Genomic DNA, 19,532 nt, shown 5'->3' on the forward strand with positions numbered 1-19,532 from the left:
CTTAAGTGACAGGGGATTTGCATGGTTCCACTGTACCCAGGTGAATTTCACTCCAACTAAATCAGTCAATACAGGTGTTCAAGACATCACTTCTTGTTACTCTGCTTCACTTCTAGATTTTCATAGTTAAATCACATAGCAATCATACTACACAAAATATACTGGCCTAAATGCTATTCTCTGTGCACAGGTGAAACACCACTGAAGTCAATGAAGACTTTACTTTGGCTACGTCTAGACTGCAGCATATCCCCAGGATACCAGAGATATCCTGGAAAAGCAATACCACGTCCAAGGAGCATGTCTGCTTTTTTGGAACAATTTTTGAAAAAGCAGGCATGCTCTTTTGCCAACCCTGTAAACCTCATTTTATGAGAAAGAAGGGATGTGTCAAAAGAGGACTTTTTTCCCCAAAATTTGGCACGATGTAGACATGCCAAATTTTGGAAAAGCCTTTTTTGACAGTAAAACGGAAAAAGATACGCAATTTGCAAGTTTCTGTTTCCAATTTATCTTTGCAGTGTAGACCTAGTCTTTGTCCACTATATGCTAAAATGCATTCGAGAATTAACCATTGGGGGCAAGGGAATCCCTTGGGGAAAAGAAACGAGTTAATACAGTGCATAGTAAGATGTGGGATTTATGGACTCCCATAAGTAGGATCAGATAGGACTGACCAATGCTTCTTCTGTAAGTCCAACTGCACTAAGTAATGCTATACATCCTATGGGGTGTTTCCAGTAACAAGATATCCTGTAGTGCTCAAAAGCATGTATTTTAACACATATCAAAGAGGCTGTTAACAACTGTATATTAAGTATTGAAGTAACAATACTTTGTAATGGTTCCAAAGGAGCAGTTACAAGGTACACTGTCAAATGCTGCTGTGTTTAAAGAATGCATCCATCTGTACCAAGCACTTTGATGCAATGCGGAGCCTTTAATATGGGATGGCCTCACCTCTGAAACCCTGACGCATGGAAACAAAACAGAAAGGGCATCAGTGGAATGGATGACCTTTTGGCTACTGTTTTGATCTTCAATATATGGAGATAAGGAACAATATGTGTATATTTTTAGCAGCATGGAAGCAGCAATATACTGTAATACATTTCAAGCTGGGTATTCCATTAAAAATAATTATTTTTAGCATTTTTAAAGATATACTCTCAAAATCTCCTATTGCAGGCAATTTAACTATGTTTGGTTCTATAGCCTAGAGCTACTCTGAAAATTTGAACAAAATCCATTAACTGGTTTTTGATGTAGATACCCATGAAAAAGGTACATGGATCAGAATTGTAAATACACTGTCTTGATACTTGCAATCCAAGAATCAAACTTGGTCCTGATACAATTTTTCATCAGGGATAGTTTTTGACACTTTTACTCTGGGTTAGAGCCCTTTACTCCACAAATAGTCTCTCTGATTTTTATGGGACTGTATGTGAAATAAGATACTATCGAATCTGACTAAATGTGTCAGAATATCAAGAATGAAAAATACATAATTTTCTTTATTGATGTGGGCATGCAACATGAGGCATGTTTTATATTTACAGAGGTCATATTGGTTTGGCTGTCTCTCATATCATATCCATTCATGTGCTTTGTCTTTAAGGAGTAATCCTGGGACAGGTATTTTTCCAACCTGCTCTGTGGTAAAGATTAATACATAATTTAACTTCTCTGCAACCTTTTATTATCTTTAAAATCTAGTGTTCCAACAAACTTCCTCCAGGCCTCTTAACTTCTGATCTTTTAAAATAAGGTGTTATTGTTTATCTCAGTGGTGTGGCTGTTCTTCAGATTTCTTCTTATCCCACTTTACATCCATCTTGTAGCTAAACTGCTCAAGTCTGGTTCTATTTTCATCACTCAGGCTGAATGTTTTAGAATCTTTTCTAGAACCTTACAGACACCCTCTGAATGTTTTACAAAATTTAACTACATATGTCTTTCATAACCTCTGTTTGTGTAAGCAGGGTCTGAATCAATGCTTCCATTACAGCCGGCTGGGCCAAACCTACAGATCTGAACTTTCGATGATTGCAGCTCTTGGCCCAAAGCACATAAGAGAGACTCCTTATGGGGCCTATATTTAGCTTTATCATTGAAACAGTGAGGAGAAACAGGTTGAATCAGTCTTACAGATCTCACCCAGAGGAAATGTAGCCTGCTGACTCAAGAGTTGTGCCTTCCTCAAATTTGAGCTCACGAGGCTCTGGAAGTGGAACCTCTATCCATCCAAGTGTATTTACATTCCTAGTGTCTCTACTTTGTGCCAGGTTAAGCATAGACTTTCTTCTTTTGTATTCCCACAATAATTGCAGACTTTGCACTTAGAGTTAACACAATTTGTGACCCAACACCAGCCAAGCTGATTACAATGAGCAAAACACTCACTATTCTATCAGCTGAATATCTAACACATCAAAGCAAAGCAGGGGCATAAACACACCCAGGGTTTCTCTCCCATTCCAGCTGTCTGTAACGGAAGCATTGATTCAGACCCTGCTTACCTCAGTAAATATTATTATTTCCATTTTACAGCTGGGGAAACTGAGGCAATATTAAATGACTGGCCCAAAGTGACAAGGTGTGGTACTATTCAAGGGCAGAACAGGACACCAGTATCCCTATTTTTAGACATCACTAGCATTGTTTCAGAGAATAATAGTTCAGATCAAATATCTCTGCTTTGCAATATAATCACACTGTTAAAAGGAGCATTCTGGATTCAGAGCTTCCTTTATAGTCTCTTCCACAGTAAACTAACCAGGAATGGCAAAAGAAAATGATTGTTCTGTCAGTCCCATATCTCTACTGAATATTTCTCAGGAACAAAACACTCACATGCATTCAAAGGGTGTGGTTTCCAGCAAGAGCGTTACTTTTAATTAAATTGTCACCTCCTAATTCATTCCTGTCTAGTTAATGTGGATAAGACTAACACTCTCTGTGGTCTGTAGCTGAGTCACACATGCAGCTGTATCCTCATTCACTCGGGTAAGCACATCCCTTTACATTTTCAGGGACATATGCTGTGGAATTATTTCCAAAACACTGACATATTTACAGGGAACTTTTTTCTCCACAGATAAAATATTTTTATTGTGTAGCATTAAGACGATGTGGATTTTCTTCAGTCTTTGATGTATTTTTTGCCATCAGGTTGTTTTTAGTCATACCATGTTTTTTTCTTTTGATAAAGGGAAACAATCTGAAAGATTACCTTGGATAGAGGACTCTCAGTAGGGTTATTAGAAACATCTGTTATGTGCTATATTCTCTGTGTCACTATTTTGTGTACAAGCACTGTATTAATAATGACCTGTAAAAATTCCAGATAATAAATGAGCAGTTGTTTAATTGCACAACTGTTTGTTTCTTCTCTCTCACCCCCATAGTCCTCCTTCTTCACCCATAGTGATAAAATCTCCAATGTATAGTAAATCAGTTAGGGTATGTCTAAACTACCACCCTAGTTCGAACTAGGGTGGTAATGTAGGCAACCGGAGTTGCAAATGAAGCCCGGGATTTGAATTTCCCGGGCTTCATTTGCATATTGCCAGGCGCCGCCATTTTTAAATGTCCGCTAGTGCGGACTCCGTGCCCCGCGGCTACACGCGGCACGGACTAGGTAGTTCAGATTAGGCTTCCTATTCCGAACTACCGTTACTCCTCTTTGTCTATCTTGTCTATTTAAGACTGTAAATTCTTTGGGGGCAGGGACTGTTTCTTACTAGGTGTTTGTACAACTCCTAGCACAATGGAGTGCTGCTCTTGACTTGAGACTTTAGGCACAACTATATTAAAAATGGTAATGGTAACAATAACGCGTGTTTCCCACAGACCTAAAAGATATGTTCACTGTAATTCAGTACCAATTATAGTTCTTTAATGCAGATGATTTATTCGGTGATGATGTATTCAGTGAAGTCAACGCAAAAAAACTAAAGATAATCTTTCCTTGCAAAAAACCCTTTGGTCTGATTTGGAACAAACACATACATGTCAAAATATCAGAATTTACAGGGGGGGGGAAATTACAGTTTTCCAATCCAGAGATTGGGGTAACTTTGCATGCAGATTGTTTCCTGTCATACAAAAATAAGTTATAGCCTCATTATTTTTTGTCAGCTTTGTGGAAGAAATAGCTTTTTATGGGGACTTTATGGGTAAGGAGTGGTCTGGGAAAGGGACTCCATACATAGATTGTGTATGTGTTGTATTATTAAGTATATTCTTCAATAAAACAGCTGCAGAAAGGATACAAAATAGTTCCGACTTATACATAATAGTCCCATCCAATGAGTAATCCCACGAAAGTCCATGGAATCAATTACATGCATGGGGACTAATTGAAGTTATCATTGAAGAATCAGACCCACTTTGTTTACGATTCTAGACTTTGTCGACTTATGAATATACAGTGAGTCAGTGAGCTAAATACAGCCCTTGTGCCATGAAAGTGCCTTAAAGTAAATGGATGAAATGGCACTAGAGACAGTGTGTTCTAAATCTCAATTACAAACAGCAGCAAGTATCAGAACTTCAGAAAAAAATGAAAGGAAGATTTCACTGCTATGTACTCAAGCTTGTGTGTCAAAGTAGTGGATGTCCTCACTGCCCCCCACTATCCAGGACTGTCCGAGCCCTGAGCCTCCCACCCTCCGGCACCCTTTAAGGAGGGTGGGGAGGGCTAACACTCTTCCCCCCTCCCCCGATTCATATGGAAACATTGCTGGCTGTCCCCCTTGTCAGGGAGCGAGGGGAAAGTGCACAGTTTGCTGCATTCCTCCCTCTGGCTGGGGGACACAGAGGCAGATGTGCCTGCACCTGCCCCAGCTGGGAAAGACTCACCTTTCTCTGTCTGTGCCTCCTGGAGTTGTAACAATGATAGAGAGGATTCTCATTTGGCCCCAAACTGCGGTGTTGAGAGAGAACTAGCATAGTATTCTAGCTCCAGGCCAGCATGTATCCTGAACCCCTCATCCCTAGCCCCATCCCAGAGCAATGATTTAAATGAAGTATGTACATTTTTCATTTTATTTTTCAAAAACCAAATATTAATTGAGTTAAGGACCTGAGTAACGCCGAATGAAACTTCTAATTATACATATTGTATTTACTGTAGGAATAAAAAAGTAGTCCTGCTGAAGTATTAACTTTTGGTTTACGATACATTTTAAAAGTGCATTTCCGATATAGTCTATCATTTGATTTTTTTACCCAAAATTTTTACAACATAACTGAATTCTGACTTTTTTTATGGTACTATTTGTATCCTGGAAATGTCCTACGCCTTGCTAGCTACAACCAAGTAATAATCATTTGTTTTATAATCAATATACTCCTGTAAGCCTGTAAAATAAAATGTGAAACAAGTATATGCTCTGTTTAATTTATGTCTATCAACGCACATACGTATTCTGTCCGCACCTATAACTATAATTATTGTTGTATTTCCGTACCCTATGGATAAAATATATGCAAGTGTCTAGTGAACAGCTAATTATTATCATAAATAAGAAACAAATATATTTAACCTACTGGAAAACTTGTAGAACTTACTTATGTTTAATATTACCATGTTTACAGTGACTGTATTTCCAAAAGAGAAAACAGGACAGTCCTAGCCCCTTCCCCTGCCCCCCTGTGAGACTGTCACCAGAACCTTGCCCTCCCTGCATGAGGTGGTCACCCATCGCTGGAACCCTGCCCTCTCTCTTGCTGGAATACTATCTCTCCTCCCCTGCCCCACATCTGCCTCAGATCTGCCAGAGGTTGGTATCTCCACTCATCTCCTCCCTGCACACTCCTCCAAGCCACCCCCCACTTTTTTGATTAAAGTAGGCATTTCTCCTGTTTGCTCTTGCCAACAGAATAAGTCAGCAAAAGAAAATGAGACAAATGCCTCCTTATGAAAAAAAAAATGGGACAGCCAGGACAGGGCTTAAAAAAGGGACTGACCTGGCCAAAACAGGATGCATGTCACCCTAACCATGTTCTTATAAAGATCTCAGGATTGCAATGGGAATCCCTAATAATCCTCACTAACATCTTCAAAAGTGTCACTACAATAAATAAGGCAGTTAATGATTCAAATCAGAAAGCTTTTTGCTCATAATTTTAGACCTATAATAATAGTAAATTTTATTGACTATAATCAATACTTCATTGAAAAAAAGAAAGTTGAAAATCTTATGCTCAAAGCTTAATAATTTTGGTGCCATGACAATCAAAGAGGCTAATCTTACAAAACTTTTACTGATTTACTCACAAGTTGTCTCACTGATTAGAGTGGAATTGTAGTCATAAGTAAGAATTTGTCAGAGTACACCCATATTTAGAATCCAGTCCTGCAACCTTTGTTCACATGAGTAGTTATGGGACCACTTGTATATATAAGAATTTCTTGCAAGACTGAGGAGTGGAAGATAGAGCATAGCAGTTGCATTTTCCAGTTTTAAACAATTTCTTAGTTATGACTCCTGTCCTCATTACATTTTAAATGGTAAAATATAGGAAAATCCACTTCATTGTATGAGTATTTTTTGGCCCAGCCCTTGCTCCTATGATCAATTCAAGCTTTCTTAAGCACTCAGACCTCATGAATATGGTCTCATAAGTTGGTCTGCTTCCATTTGTGATCATTCGAATGAGTGATAATTATGGGGTCTTTCTGAAACACACCATGTAAAATTCTTTCTCATAAAACATGTCGTCAAGATCTGTCTTAAAATTTGATCCAAAATGAAGAAGGGAGCGTTTCTCTGTATTGGTGAGAGTTGGTATATCTTTCCGATTTTTAAGTCTTTAGCCTTTTTCATAGCTATCTTGGTGTGCGATATGATATGGCCTGGCCTGGCCTGGATTGGCTCTTTGGAGCCTTTCTGACTTTTAGGACTTATCTACATCAAAGGAAGATTGCTGCTGTCGTGATCAATCTTCTGGAGTTCAATTTAGCAAGTCTTGTTAAAACTCAATTGAACTCAGAGGGCACTCCTGCCGGCAGCCGGCACTCTTCCTTTTGCAAGGATTAAGGGAAGCCAATGGGAGTGTTTGTTCCCATCAGCCTCCTGCTGTGGGGACCCCACCAACCTCAGCTTATGGTAAACTGACTCCAGCTACGAATTCTATGTATTCAACCTAGCTGGAGTTGTGTACCTTAAGCCAAGCTGCAGGCTCTAGTGTAGACCTAGCCCCAGAGCTGTTGCTAGGAAACATCCCCTCCATTCCAGTTATATTGTGGAGTCACATGAAATCTGCCAAGCACATCCACTAGGGATGTAAAATCCCAGTTAATCAGTTAACTGGTTAAACTTTAGGAGCAGACGGTCTGATGGTCGGGGGGCTGCTCCGGAGAGGCTGGCGTGCTACCCCTGGGATCCTGCTTAATTGGTTAACCTGTTAACTGGGATTAAGTAGGATCCCAGGGGGAGCACTCCAGCCTCTACGGAGCAGCCCCCAGACCATCAGACTGTCTGCTCCTGGCCTCCCCATGTGTGGGACTACCACTTCTCCCCCCTTCCCCTCCACACACACGGAGCGTCTAGTTCTCAACTTCTATGGGGCTGGAACAGCCCTCCACCTGAGGCAGGGCACGGGCAGGGGGCTGCTTCTGGGTACCTGTTAACAGGTTACCCATTCACAGCTCTAACATCCACTAATGGTCCAATCCTATTCCCATTGAAATCAAGTGTTGGCTTTTGTTTATTTGTTTGCTTTTTGTTTGTTTGTTTTGCTATTAATTTAAATGAGAGCAGCGTGAGATCCTTTATACAGTTCACTCCTCAGGATGTAGCACTCATCTTTCCCAAACCTCAGTGGCAACCAGTGTGGAGAAGGACGGAGCATGTTCCTTACACAACATACTTCAGGGAAATAACGTTGCCCTTGAGTACTTTCACCTCTTAATCTTGTCCTGATTTTCAGAACGAAGACCCAAGAGGACTGTGTTCTGCAAAGAACTGCACTGCACTTCATTTCCCAGCCATTGTGATTTCTGCTCTGCTTGGTGATTTCTTGACTGTAACATTATTATCAGGTCAATAGCTGATTAGTAGCACCAGCATGCAGTCCTCTAGTGCCTTCCACCTAAGGATCTCAAAGCATTTTACAATTGTAGATGATGTATAAGAAGCAATGGGTATCCATTTGAAATCAGCCTCAATAATCTCATTAACACATGACAAAAATAATTTGCTCTGAAACAATTTGCACATAGAGCTTTTCTATTAATTTTTCAACAGTAATTTTATAAAACTAGTCAAGCAGCTGATTTCTGACCTTCTGAAATGTTTAAAAGCACAGCATTTCTACATCCCCCATATATTAATCCCAGCTTCTCCGTATGCACAATTGTGCACTTTACATTTCTTTGCCCACAGGGAAGAAAAGGAGGAGAATCTATCATTTCTACAATCTTGCATTTAAAAAATATCATTTGTTTGAAGACCCTGCTATAGCTTTTATTTACTTATTTAATACTTGTTAGAAATTAGTATGTAGTTTTCGTGTTTTTTCTTTTAGCTTCTGTTTTTATCTTCTAGCTGTCAGTACTGTATAATCAAACACAGCTGAAGTACTGGAAAAAATATGTACATTTCACCCTGCACAAACACCCCATACCCTGACAAATGTCAACAAGTATTCTTAAATAACAATTTTAGTCTGGAAATTTTTACAAACAAACAAATCTCTTGAAACCCATCACAAAGCACAAATGACAATATACACACTTGGCCATCGAAAAAAAGTTAGTGAGAACTGCAGTAATGATCAGGATCTCTAGTCCTGGAAACAATCAGGCTATAAAACATTCTTTTGGTTTGTTTTAACTTTTGTTCTTAACTCCCAGCATCCCAAGAATGTTACTGGTAAGGAAGGAAAAGGCCTTACCATGCAGTGCATCAGGAGGAGAAGAGAAGCACATAGCATGCTGCAGAGATTAAGCTCAGCATGGCGTTCAGATATCCTTTGCAACTGAAGAAGATTGTCCGACCCATTCGTCCTAATAAAGTGGACAAGTTTTCTCTAGGCTTGACTTTTTCACCACAAGTCAGATCCTTAAAGTGCATTATATTTTCTTCTTCAGGAGATATATTTCCTCCAGTTAAGTTTCAGCTCAGCAATGCCATTTTCAATCAGCTCTGAGAAGTTCTTCATTCCCAGATATGTGGTGTCAGAGGGATTCCAAAGAAAATCAAAGAAAGAAAAGGGGGAGGAAGGGAGGAAAAGAAAGAAAACACCTTACTGAAGCCCTGACATTACTATGCAAAGAAAAAACCAAAGTACTTTCCCTCTCTATATACATGTTTCACAGTAAACAGTATGATCTATCTGATGTAGGGTGAGTTGGCTATTGTATAAAAAACCAAACCAAACTTTCCTAAGCCCCACATGATATAGTTTCATTATTTCTGCACTACCAAACAACCCTTGCAATCTTTAGGAGTCTTTGTAACCCCCTTACCAAGAGAGCAGCTATCACATTTCTTTCCCAAGTAGGCTAGTTATTAGAAATTCCAGATTAGCTTTGAAGAACTCTGGCAAAAATAAATACATAAAATCAAGTCAATACATTAGGTACACAAGCAGAGCCCCTAAAGATGAGGAGAGTTTAGGAGACACATTGCCTGAGATTCCATGGGCATGCAGGAATTTGAGTGGGATTCTGAGCCACCCTTAGCCTCCCACCTTCTCTTTGGCAGCAGCTTGGGCTTCCCCTGCATCTTCTGCAGAGCATATTAATTGATTCTAGTTGCTCAGCAACTAAGTCTGGGGAGTCACACTGACACCTTCAGCACAGCCTCAGCACTGGCAGCACTCAGAGGAAGAGCCAAGAGGGTATGTTCTCTCGCTCCCTCCTATCTCCACCTCTCCGCATTTGTGTGTTCAGTTGTCCTGAAGGAAAGCTTGACAAATTTCTGCACTGAAAAGGAAAAAGCCCACATAAGGGGGAGAGGATGCCCTTCTTCCTTTCATGCTGCTCAGCTGAATAGCCCTGCTTCAAGCTGATAGGAATCCCATTTGCAGCAGTAGTGCTATGTCTTTACAACCCCAAGCGGGGGCTGTATGGACAGGGGCATGTCAGGTCAGGAGGGCTGGGGAGAGAGGGGTGAACTGGGACCGGAGGGAGAAAGGAGTAGCTAAATTACAATCCCCAATGAAAAGCAAAGCTGAATTAATCCTCTGCCTCTATCTGCATGTTGCACATCTTTTAGTTCAAAATACGCAATCCTATTCACCATCCAAACAGTGACAGCTGAGGCTATGCTCCTGCAATCACATTCATTGGACAGTATTGTGATCCCCAATCACTGGCACCATATGGTACATTTACAACACTCTTCACAAGAGCTTGTGAATTAAGACAGAGTTTGCAGTTCTCTGGATGTATTTCGATAGTCTAAATTTCAGAGCTGTCCAACTTCATTCTGTCACCAATGTATTCAATCTTCTGGTTAAGTTGATCAAAACTTCACAAGCAAACTGACTCATAGATTTTTAAAAAAGCACAAGTACTTTCCCAGTAATTTTTGAGCATTAAGTCAGTGGTACTGGATAATTCAATGACTAGTAAAGAAAGTTGCCATTTAGGAGTCATTCCAGCAGCTACTCTTTTTGAAGGATTACCATTGTTTTCAATGTGGCAGCAGGACTGTATCCTTAATATGGAAGGCCAAAATTCAGCATGAGACCAATGAGTATGAGATAAAAGGGACATTGATACTCGGGTGACTATTACAGTACTACACAAATTATCAAAGGCAGCTAGACAGGGCCTGATAAGAGTCCATTGAAATCATAGGAGTCTTTCTATTTACTTCAATGACTTTTACACTAGGGCCACAGTGTAAAAGAACCATGCAATGATTAAAAAAATTGTTACAAACAAATGTGTTGAACAATCAAATTGGAGAAACCATGAGGTCCTTACTCAGCCGATGGCAGTTATTCATGCCTTACTTGAGAAAAATTCCATTGTCTGACTATGGACCGAGAAAACACAAAATGGTCTTGGCCCACTCACATAGGCATAATAAGCCCCATCAAATTCTAAGCTAGGTGTGTTATGTGTGATGTTAACTAGATCAGCTATTTATTTTGGTTAAAGTGACAGAATAAGGAAGAACAGGGTCTTAAGCACTATACAACCTCATAAATTGGAAAGCTACCACATGTATCCTGTTTTGTGCTTCATAAAGCACTGACTATTTGGTGGTGAGGGGACAAAGCCACACTATAAAGAGCAGCGAGGTTTGTGCCAGTGAACTGGAAAAGGTGGAGCCTCTACTATGCTGGGAGATTTTTCATACCTCCTAGCATTCTCTCTGCCTACCTCTGAGCCCTCTGTTTCAGCTTTTGAAATGGTGTAACCCAAACTGAACACTGTGCCACCTAAGGACCGCTGATTTATGTAATCAGTTCCACATTATTCATTTATCATGGCACCTCTCTTTTTGACATCTCAGTTTCTGATAGTACCTCATCTTTATTACCAGATAAGAGTAAGTCTGCCTGCATAGATATTCTGTAGTGGTGGTTGATGAAAATAGATCATTAACCTTTTCAGAAACTTCCATAGGTTCTGAAATTGCTTCTTGTCCTTCACCCCCTTGATATATACACTACCATCAATGAAAGAACTACACTGCTATAGGGCAGATTTTCCATCTATCGCCCAAGGGTCTCTTTCTTATAATCCAAAAAGATCATACAGCCATACAGAAAATGTAGTGGGAAAGGAGTTAGGGTTGGTAGCAAGTGCATATCGGGGGTGCATGTGTAGGCATTGAAAGGTCGTTTAATGAGATAATCTCTTCAACAAAATAATCCATTGAATGGACGAACATGAGAACCAGAGAAAACCATGAGATCCATTGCCAGGCAGGGATGCTATTATGTTGATCCTGCTTATCATGCCACTTTCTTTTCAGAAAGAAACCAGAAGTTTGTACAGAGGGAAAAGAGGCAGAGATGGAGAAGTGATGGCACAATGTGTGATAAAAAAAATTAAACCAATCTTTACTGTGAGCCTGTATAATGATTTTTGAAGTTCCGCAGAGGCTTTCGTGCTAAAACCTCAAAACTACAGATGGGGCAAATAGTGCATGGTCAGGTTGAAAAATATAGCAAAGTATAAAGAGGAGGAAGAGAAAACATGTGCCGAGGGATCCAGGAAATTCCTAATGATTTCAATCCAAGGAACTGACACAGCTGGAGAGGTCTCTCTGACTGCTTTGTGCACATAAATCACTGGGCATGCATGAGAGTAACTCAGTATATACAGCACATATAATAGCTTTTGGCAATCGCTATTAGTTATCATTTGTGATTTTTCTTTAACAAGATTCAAAAAAGAACTAGATAAATTCATGGAGGTTAGGTCCATCAATGGCTATTAGCCAGGATGGGTAGGAATGGTGTCCTGTTTGTCAGGGGCTGGAAATGGATAGCAGGAGAGGAATCACTTGGGGTACGTCTAAACTACATGTTTCCATCGACGGAGCCATGTAGATTAGTGTACTCAAAAAAGGGAAATGAAGCGGCGATTTAAATAATCGCTGCTTCATTTACATCAAAATGGCTGCCGCACTGTGCCGATCAGCTGTTTGGCGGCACAGTGCGGTAGTCTGGACGCTCCGTGGTCGACAAGGGAAGCCCTTGTCGACCGCCCTGGTAAAGCTAGTTCCACGAGGCATAACGGGGCAGTCGACAAGGGATTCCCTTGTCAACCGCGGAGCGTCCAGACTACAGCGCTGTGCCGCCAAACAGCTGATCGGCACAGCGCGGCAGCCATTTTGATGGAAATGAAGCGGCGATTGTTTAAATCGCCGCTTCATTTCCCTGTGTCTAGAAACCTCATCTACATGGCTCCGTCGACGGAGCCATGTAGTCTAGACATACCCTTGATGATTACCTGTTTCTATTTACTCCCTCTGAGGTATCTGGCATTCGCCACTGTCAGCAGACAGTATACTGGGCTAGATGGACCTTTGGTCTGACCCAGGATGGCCATACTTATGTTCTTATTATCATTTACTCACATATGTGTTACCCAGTTACATTATGTATTTATCTGTTTTTAGTGCAGACAGTGAGCTCCTTGGGAACAATGACAATATACTGCTGGTATATCAATGTGCCTTGCACTTTATTTTATTTCTGTACAGTGAAATACATTCTTTTTATAATAGGAAGCGGATTTCGAGTGGAATGCTAACTTTCTGCACAAGGGCACCGGCCGTCAAAAGTACCAAGGAAGGGCAGCAGAAAGACAAAGCAATACATAAAAGGAAACAAGGCAACAACTGGTGATTCTAGTTGGGCATACAAAGCTTCAGATTATTAGAAAAAACCTCAGCATGAAAAGACAAGAGATGTCAATGTTCATATAACATTTAGAAAATGCAAAGCACTACAAATAAAATTTAATGCCATCCAAAGTGCCAGCACAACCACTTAAGTTCCACATCAAACCTCAAAAAAGGTCTGCATAGATCTTGAATTTCACTGGCTATATGTGCTAAGTGTTATTATGCATAGAGAAGCCCTAGATAAATATATGCTTTGTTTCCTATTCCACTTTTAGTTTGTCCCCCCCATCTCCACTTTCTATCCTTTCTAAAGCATCATTGCCACCTCTGACAATTACCATTACTGGGTCCCCATTCACAGAGAGATATAACTTCACTCCAGATTTCCTCCAAGCATCATGCCAGTAGCACCCAGGCCTGATATGAGTCATGTGACAGGAGAAAGCTGAACATGTCAACCCCTAGCCCGTCCTCCAATTCCATCTGTGCCCCGGCCCTGCCACATTCCTGTTTGGCCTTAGCAGCAGTTCCTAGAATACAAAAAGATTAACCCTCATTCTAACTATCGTAAGATTTAAATACATTAAACCAGTACTTCGCCACTTGTAAATTTCAGTCTTGTTAAAACAGTAATTATTTCTCACTCCCTGAATTTCCTGTTTAAAGACAATAGCATTTGTAGAATGTTCGAAAGGATGTCAAGAGCATGGAAATCATTAGGTATTAAATAATGCATGCAACTTACAACACATGTTGAATTTTAACTAAAAGTAAGTGAAACAATTAATCCATACATCAGAAGTTGTCTGGAAATGTTTCTAGCTTTGACCTTTCAATATCCCACAGCTCTATTACTATTCAGTCTATTGCAGTAAAACATGCCAAGTTGATTTTTTGCCTTTTTAGTTTAAATACTATATAACATGCATGGGAATTTCCATTTCAGGGACTTCATTTCCAGATTGCAATCTGCAATTCAAAGGAAAATCTCTAACTATGTGAAAAAGTCGTTATATTTTTTAAAATTAAATATATTGGAAAAAATGTACATGTCATATCTACTTATGGCATACATGGTTTTCACAACAATCTAAAAATAATTGACTTTGTTTTGAATATATGTTCGATAAAATATTACACAATACCTTTACATTTAGCAAAAATAATAAAAGAATTTTACAAAGCAAGTATCTGTACATGCATATTGTAACAAGTTAGATTCTTCTTTCACTTATGCCATTGTACAAAAAGAAATGTGATTTCATCAGGTTAAAACTGGTGCAAATCAGAGGAGAATTAGGTTGGTAAAATGCAAAGCATTATGAATTTGGTTGTCGTTTTCCTGCCTATTTTTAGGGCCATGCTCTTGTTTCCTTTAAGTAAATGCTAATGCACTGAAGCTGGCAAAGTAGCTTTTATAATAAAAGATTTTAAAAAAGTCTGCAGCTGAAGACTGTAAATTAAATGGTCTTACTTTTACCTTTGTCACTTTAATCTAAAATATAGTTGTATTTTGTCTGACTCTAATCTTACTTGCCTGGACTTTACACTGGTATTGTCTTTAGAGAACTCATTTCTGATTTACACCAGTGTAACTGGAAGCAAAAACAGGTTTCTTTGGTTAGATTCTGCTCTTACTTAAACCAGTATAAAACTGCAATTTTCCCATTGCTTTAATGAAGATATTTTGGATTCCTACTAGTGTGAGTAATAGCAGAATTTAGCATATACAGTAACTGTATCCCAGTACACAGATACCAGAATATCTCGCTATGTTATAGGCACATCACATACAATAAATATACTAAATTTTTTTCTTTGGAAAGAAAATCCTTGTTTCAAAAACACTTCCAAAATACATCAGTGGACTACTGCTAACACCTCACTTTCAATTTCAGCAGATTTAAAAGTGACATCTTATGCTAAAATGCAATTTATTATAACAAAATTGGTTTTTCTAAGCCAAATTAAACTTCTGAACCTAAAGGAGGGATCTGACTGCTTCCATTGAAGACAAAATTCTTATTGGACTTCCAGACTTGGGCCCTTTTTCTTTTATTAGTTGTATTCTTTTCGTACAAAAGTGCTTGGCATATTACACCAAATGAAGAAAGAACGAATTATGTGTTTCGTATTGCTTACATAAACAGATATAATTTGTATGTTAAAACACCATAGGACTTTAAGATATCATTTCAGTGGCCTAAGAAATGAAATGATGTATTTGCACATTCTCTATTTATAGCTGAAGCTCATCAGAAAAAAAAAACAGTAATCTTGCTGTACAGCTGTATAATAAAACAGGACATGTAATGCATGAAATCGCTGAATTTGAAGTGCTCTTCTGCCCGAAATCCTTTTCTTCAGAAGCATATTCACAGTAGGTAAAGAAAAGCTTTCAAGTAAGTTAAGCAGAGCAACAGTTATTGCTGGTGAATAAATACTCAACATTGGTTTTGATCTGGTATATACCCATTGGGAAAAAAAACATTACAGTATGTTAAAGAAGGATTAAACATCAGCTAAATTAGTCCTATTAAAGTTTAGTTACGCTCTCTGTTGTGCATGAAATGACGTTGCTATTTAATCACATAAGCAAAAGGACAGGCAAATAATGTATCTTTTTCATATTTATTTATAAGCAATTGTGGTCTTTTTAAAAAGGAAAAATTTCCTTTACTAGGTATCCTCCAAGCATTGGGAAAAGTAACAGAAAATGATATGTTCATATAATTCAAGCGGAATTTTCCTTGATAAACTGGGGCCTCAATATTAGTATTTTTGGTTGCTGCTTTATAAATTCTTTGCAGGGCCGAATACCTACTATTAGCCAAAATACTCTTAAAGATTATTAAACACTTTAAAGAAAGGGGTAAGTGCATTGCATGAAATGGTAGTAGAAAAAGAGTGCACTTTGAGAGATGGGGTATAAGACAAATTTTTAACAATTTAACTATTCCTTTCCTAACTTTCCTTTTCAATACTTTTTTTAAACAACGACAACATAGCTATACTCTTTTGCTTCAGAAAAGCAAGGCTCATCAGGCAATTAGTTAATGCCTGCAGAATTGGTTTTTGCCAATAGCAGAGGCACCCTTATGAGCAGTCCTTTGCTGAAAGTCATTCAAAACAAATCCTCCATTCTAAACTTTACAGCAAATGAACCTGAATTGTTGTAAAAATTGATTTGAAGTACTTTATGGATCTCTTCTGAGACCAGTCTAATTTGCAAAGTTTTTCAAATGAGTAATGAGCAGGGATTCACTCAGTGACCCACTCAGAGCCAACAAATACACACTGTTCCCATGACATTAATGGTATCCTTTATTTTTTTAAAAGACAAGAAAGAAGAAAAAAATGCACACCTATTTTCTGAATATTCTCTTTTGCCTCTCTTTCTTTTCAGTCTGACTCCTTTAGTCTCCTTCTTTAATAATTTAACCACTGCATATGCACATCAAATCATTTCTGGTTTAATATCTCAATCCTTTTCATGGATTGATCCGCAACTGAGATTTTAACAAAAGGTGTTTCCTATGTTCTTATGCTAAATTATTATGCAGGGGAAAAGTGACAATAGTTGTGCCTTCCATCAATTATACATCTAATTATTCATAGATTTTTATTTGTAATTATTCTCTGCCAGCATGCATAGTTTTAATTATTATAACCAAATTGGAAAGCACAGTTTAAAATAATTGCTTTCTGCAGACAAGCATAATTACTCCCTTTTTAAAAAAGTATGAATATTAATAATGCAATCCAATACTGCCTTCTTTAATAGACCTTCCTATATAAAGAAATCCATCCTAAGATATTCCCCATTAACAACAATAATTGCTTTAAAAGCTAGTAGATATTATCAGATGACAAGGTAACCATGTTAATTAAGAGAAAGCTTGCCAAGCAATTGATTTATGACCAAAGAGATATATTTTTAAATGTGATAACCATATCTTTTCTATTAAAGGAGAAGAAACTGCATGTTCCATCTTTAGAAGAGCTTCAGTGACAATATTTAAAGACAAGAACTGACCTTTCAAGTAAGAAAAAAAAGGATTATCTTTCTTGATGACATTTTCAGTAAAGGGCTAGGAACCCCCCTGCTTACTAAAATATTTCTGCAAGCTGAAACATGAAAGGAGTTGCAGAACTTCTGGTAAATTAAAGGGACAAGGAAGTGCAGTTTACAAAACAATTTACTCAGTAGAGCTATTCAATCAAAAACATGTGAAGAAAAGCTTTAGCAGAAAGCCACATCTACATAGGTTATTAGATCTATCAAATGGATCAATATTGTTTTAATCAGAGAGTAACAAACAGAGTGATAAATAGCTACAAGTATATATGTGATGGGAAAAGATTTAGGCATGGGTTCTTGACTAGCTAAGACCACTTAAATAAAGCTACTCTTGTTACAATATAAAAAAGAATGCAGATCTTTAGTAGCTTTATCAGGTAAGGGTTTCTTTCCATATTCTTGAATAAGATAATAATATAGCAAAAGAAATTTTACAACCTACAGGTAGTGGTTTTATATCCTGACCAATAGATGATGACAACATGTAAAGTACTGCTGCATATTTAAGCATTCAAATAACACAAAGTCTGCCTCGGTATGGGACACATTTTTCTGCTCAAACTCATACATTAAAACAGAATCCCATAAAACTTACCTATTTGTCTTATATGGAGAGCAAAGTTTTCAGGGCTTTCCCTCTCATAGCAGTCAGCTACTGGAATTTAGCTTACATGGAAATAATTACATTCTTCCATCCCTTATCTTCTTCCCTAGATGAGAGCTGTTGATGATGCCTGCAGTCTTGTTAGAATATTATTGTAATCCATTTAAGCTCCCGGAGATTGTTCAGGTAACCAAGACAAAATACAGACATTGCCATCAGGCTCAGGAGCAGCTTAGCATTTTCCTTGCAGTTTGTCTCTTCCTTTTTCAATCCTGCATTTTACATATACCTCAAAACTGGCTGTAGTTCAGGCTTTGCTATTTATACAGCACTCTGTGTGCTGCTTGATTTGAAAAGAAAGGAGTAAATGAAAGTGAAGGCTACCGAAATGAAAATGCTTTTACGTGTTTAGCCTTTCCCAAATGACAAGGTTATCATTTTAGGAGCAGACAACAGTTTAAAATTATGATTTAAATGGCTAGAGAAGCAGTAAGGAATGAAGAAGATACAAGTAGCAGCCCAGGAAGCAGCAGGCAAGAATGGGTGTCTTGTGATTGCTTTGAGTTAATACTCCTCAGGGGGAGATAAAAAAAAGCATGAATACAGCAAAATCTGTCTTACAAAGTAAAAATCTGTTGGATCTGCTAGGCTCTTCTGGCAAAGTAATACAGTATGTGTACTTACTCAGTCAATTCTAGCATTATAGCCAGCGTGCAAAGAATTCTATTAGATTATCAGCTTTGCTCTTGTTGCAAATACCATTGGTAGAAAGAGAGGGACAAGGAAACTCAGGCTTTATATAACATACTGAGCTTCATCCTGCTCCCACTGAAGAAGTGAGGCTTGGTCTATGCTACAGCAGAAGGTCGAATTAAGATACACAACTCCAGCTATGTTAATTAGATAGCTGGGGTCGATGTATCTTAAATCACATTTCCTTGCCATCCACATAATGGGAGGTCAACAAGAGCAAACACTCCCATCGGCGTCTCTTGCTCCTTATGAGAAACAGAAGTGCAGGCGCTAACGGGGTCCCCTCTAAGTTCAATTTAGCAGGTCATCACTTGAATCCTCACGCTGCTCGCTCTCCATTCCCCCATCCCCCCACCCCGCCCATGACAGATGCCACAGGGGAAGATTGTCCCTGCCGGCCTTCAGGGGAGAAACATTTTACATGTCTTGTATTTTCTGTGTTTGTTTTTTTTTACCGGACGGGGGCCAGAAATAATGGACTGTCCGGGCAAAAACCAGATACCTGGCAACCCTACTGACCCAAGATTCCCAAGCTGCTAGCCACGTAGGAGCTGCTGGGACTACCATTGGTGGTGTACCCTAGGGCAAGGGAGGATGTCCCTGGGATCCAACTACATCCAAAGGGGGGACTAGGAAACAGCCCAGGAACAGCCAATTCTAGTCTGGCTGCATTCTTGCCTGAATCCAGGTCAGTGATTTATGACTGGATTCACCGCTGGCCACTCTGCCACTGTTAGAGCCCTGATCTGGGACCCAATGAAATAGG

General features: G+C 38.9%; 1 protein-coding gene across 2 annotated transcripts in view; it reads right to left on the reverse strand.

Moving 5' to 3' along the window:
• Positions 1-18,782, reverse strand: part of TUNAR (transmembrane neural differentiation associated intracellular calcium regulator) — a 38,829-nt gene extending 20,047 nt beyond the window's left edge. The window contains exon 1 of one of the 2 annotated variants that reach the window (XM_075926037.2): positions 18,005-18,782. Coding sequence is in view for 1 of the 2 variants with exons in the window: in XM_089778219.1 (XP_089634345.1) it covers positions 8,908-8,946 (39 nt within the window). In the remaining variant the exon portion in view is untranslated. Of the gene's footprint in view, positions 1-8,907; positions 9,184-18,004 lie in introns of those variants that run through there. The other variant, XM_089778219.1, reaches the window with a different exon arrangement.
• Positions 18,783-19,532: the final 750 nt, after the last annotated feature.

This window comes from Pelodiscus sinensis, chromosome 5, assembly GCF_052426305.1.
Source record: "Pelodiscus sinensis isolate ZL-2025 chromosome 5, ASM5242630v1, whole genome shotgun sequence".
NCBI classification, from domain to species: domain Eukaryota; kingdom Metazoa; phylum Chordata; order Testudines; family Trionychidae; genus Pelodiscus; species Pelodiscus sinensis.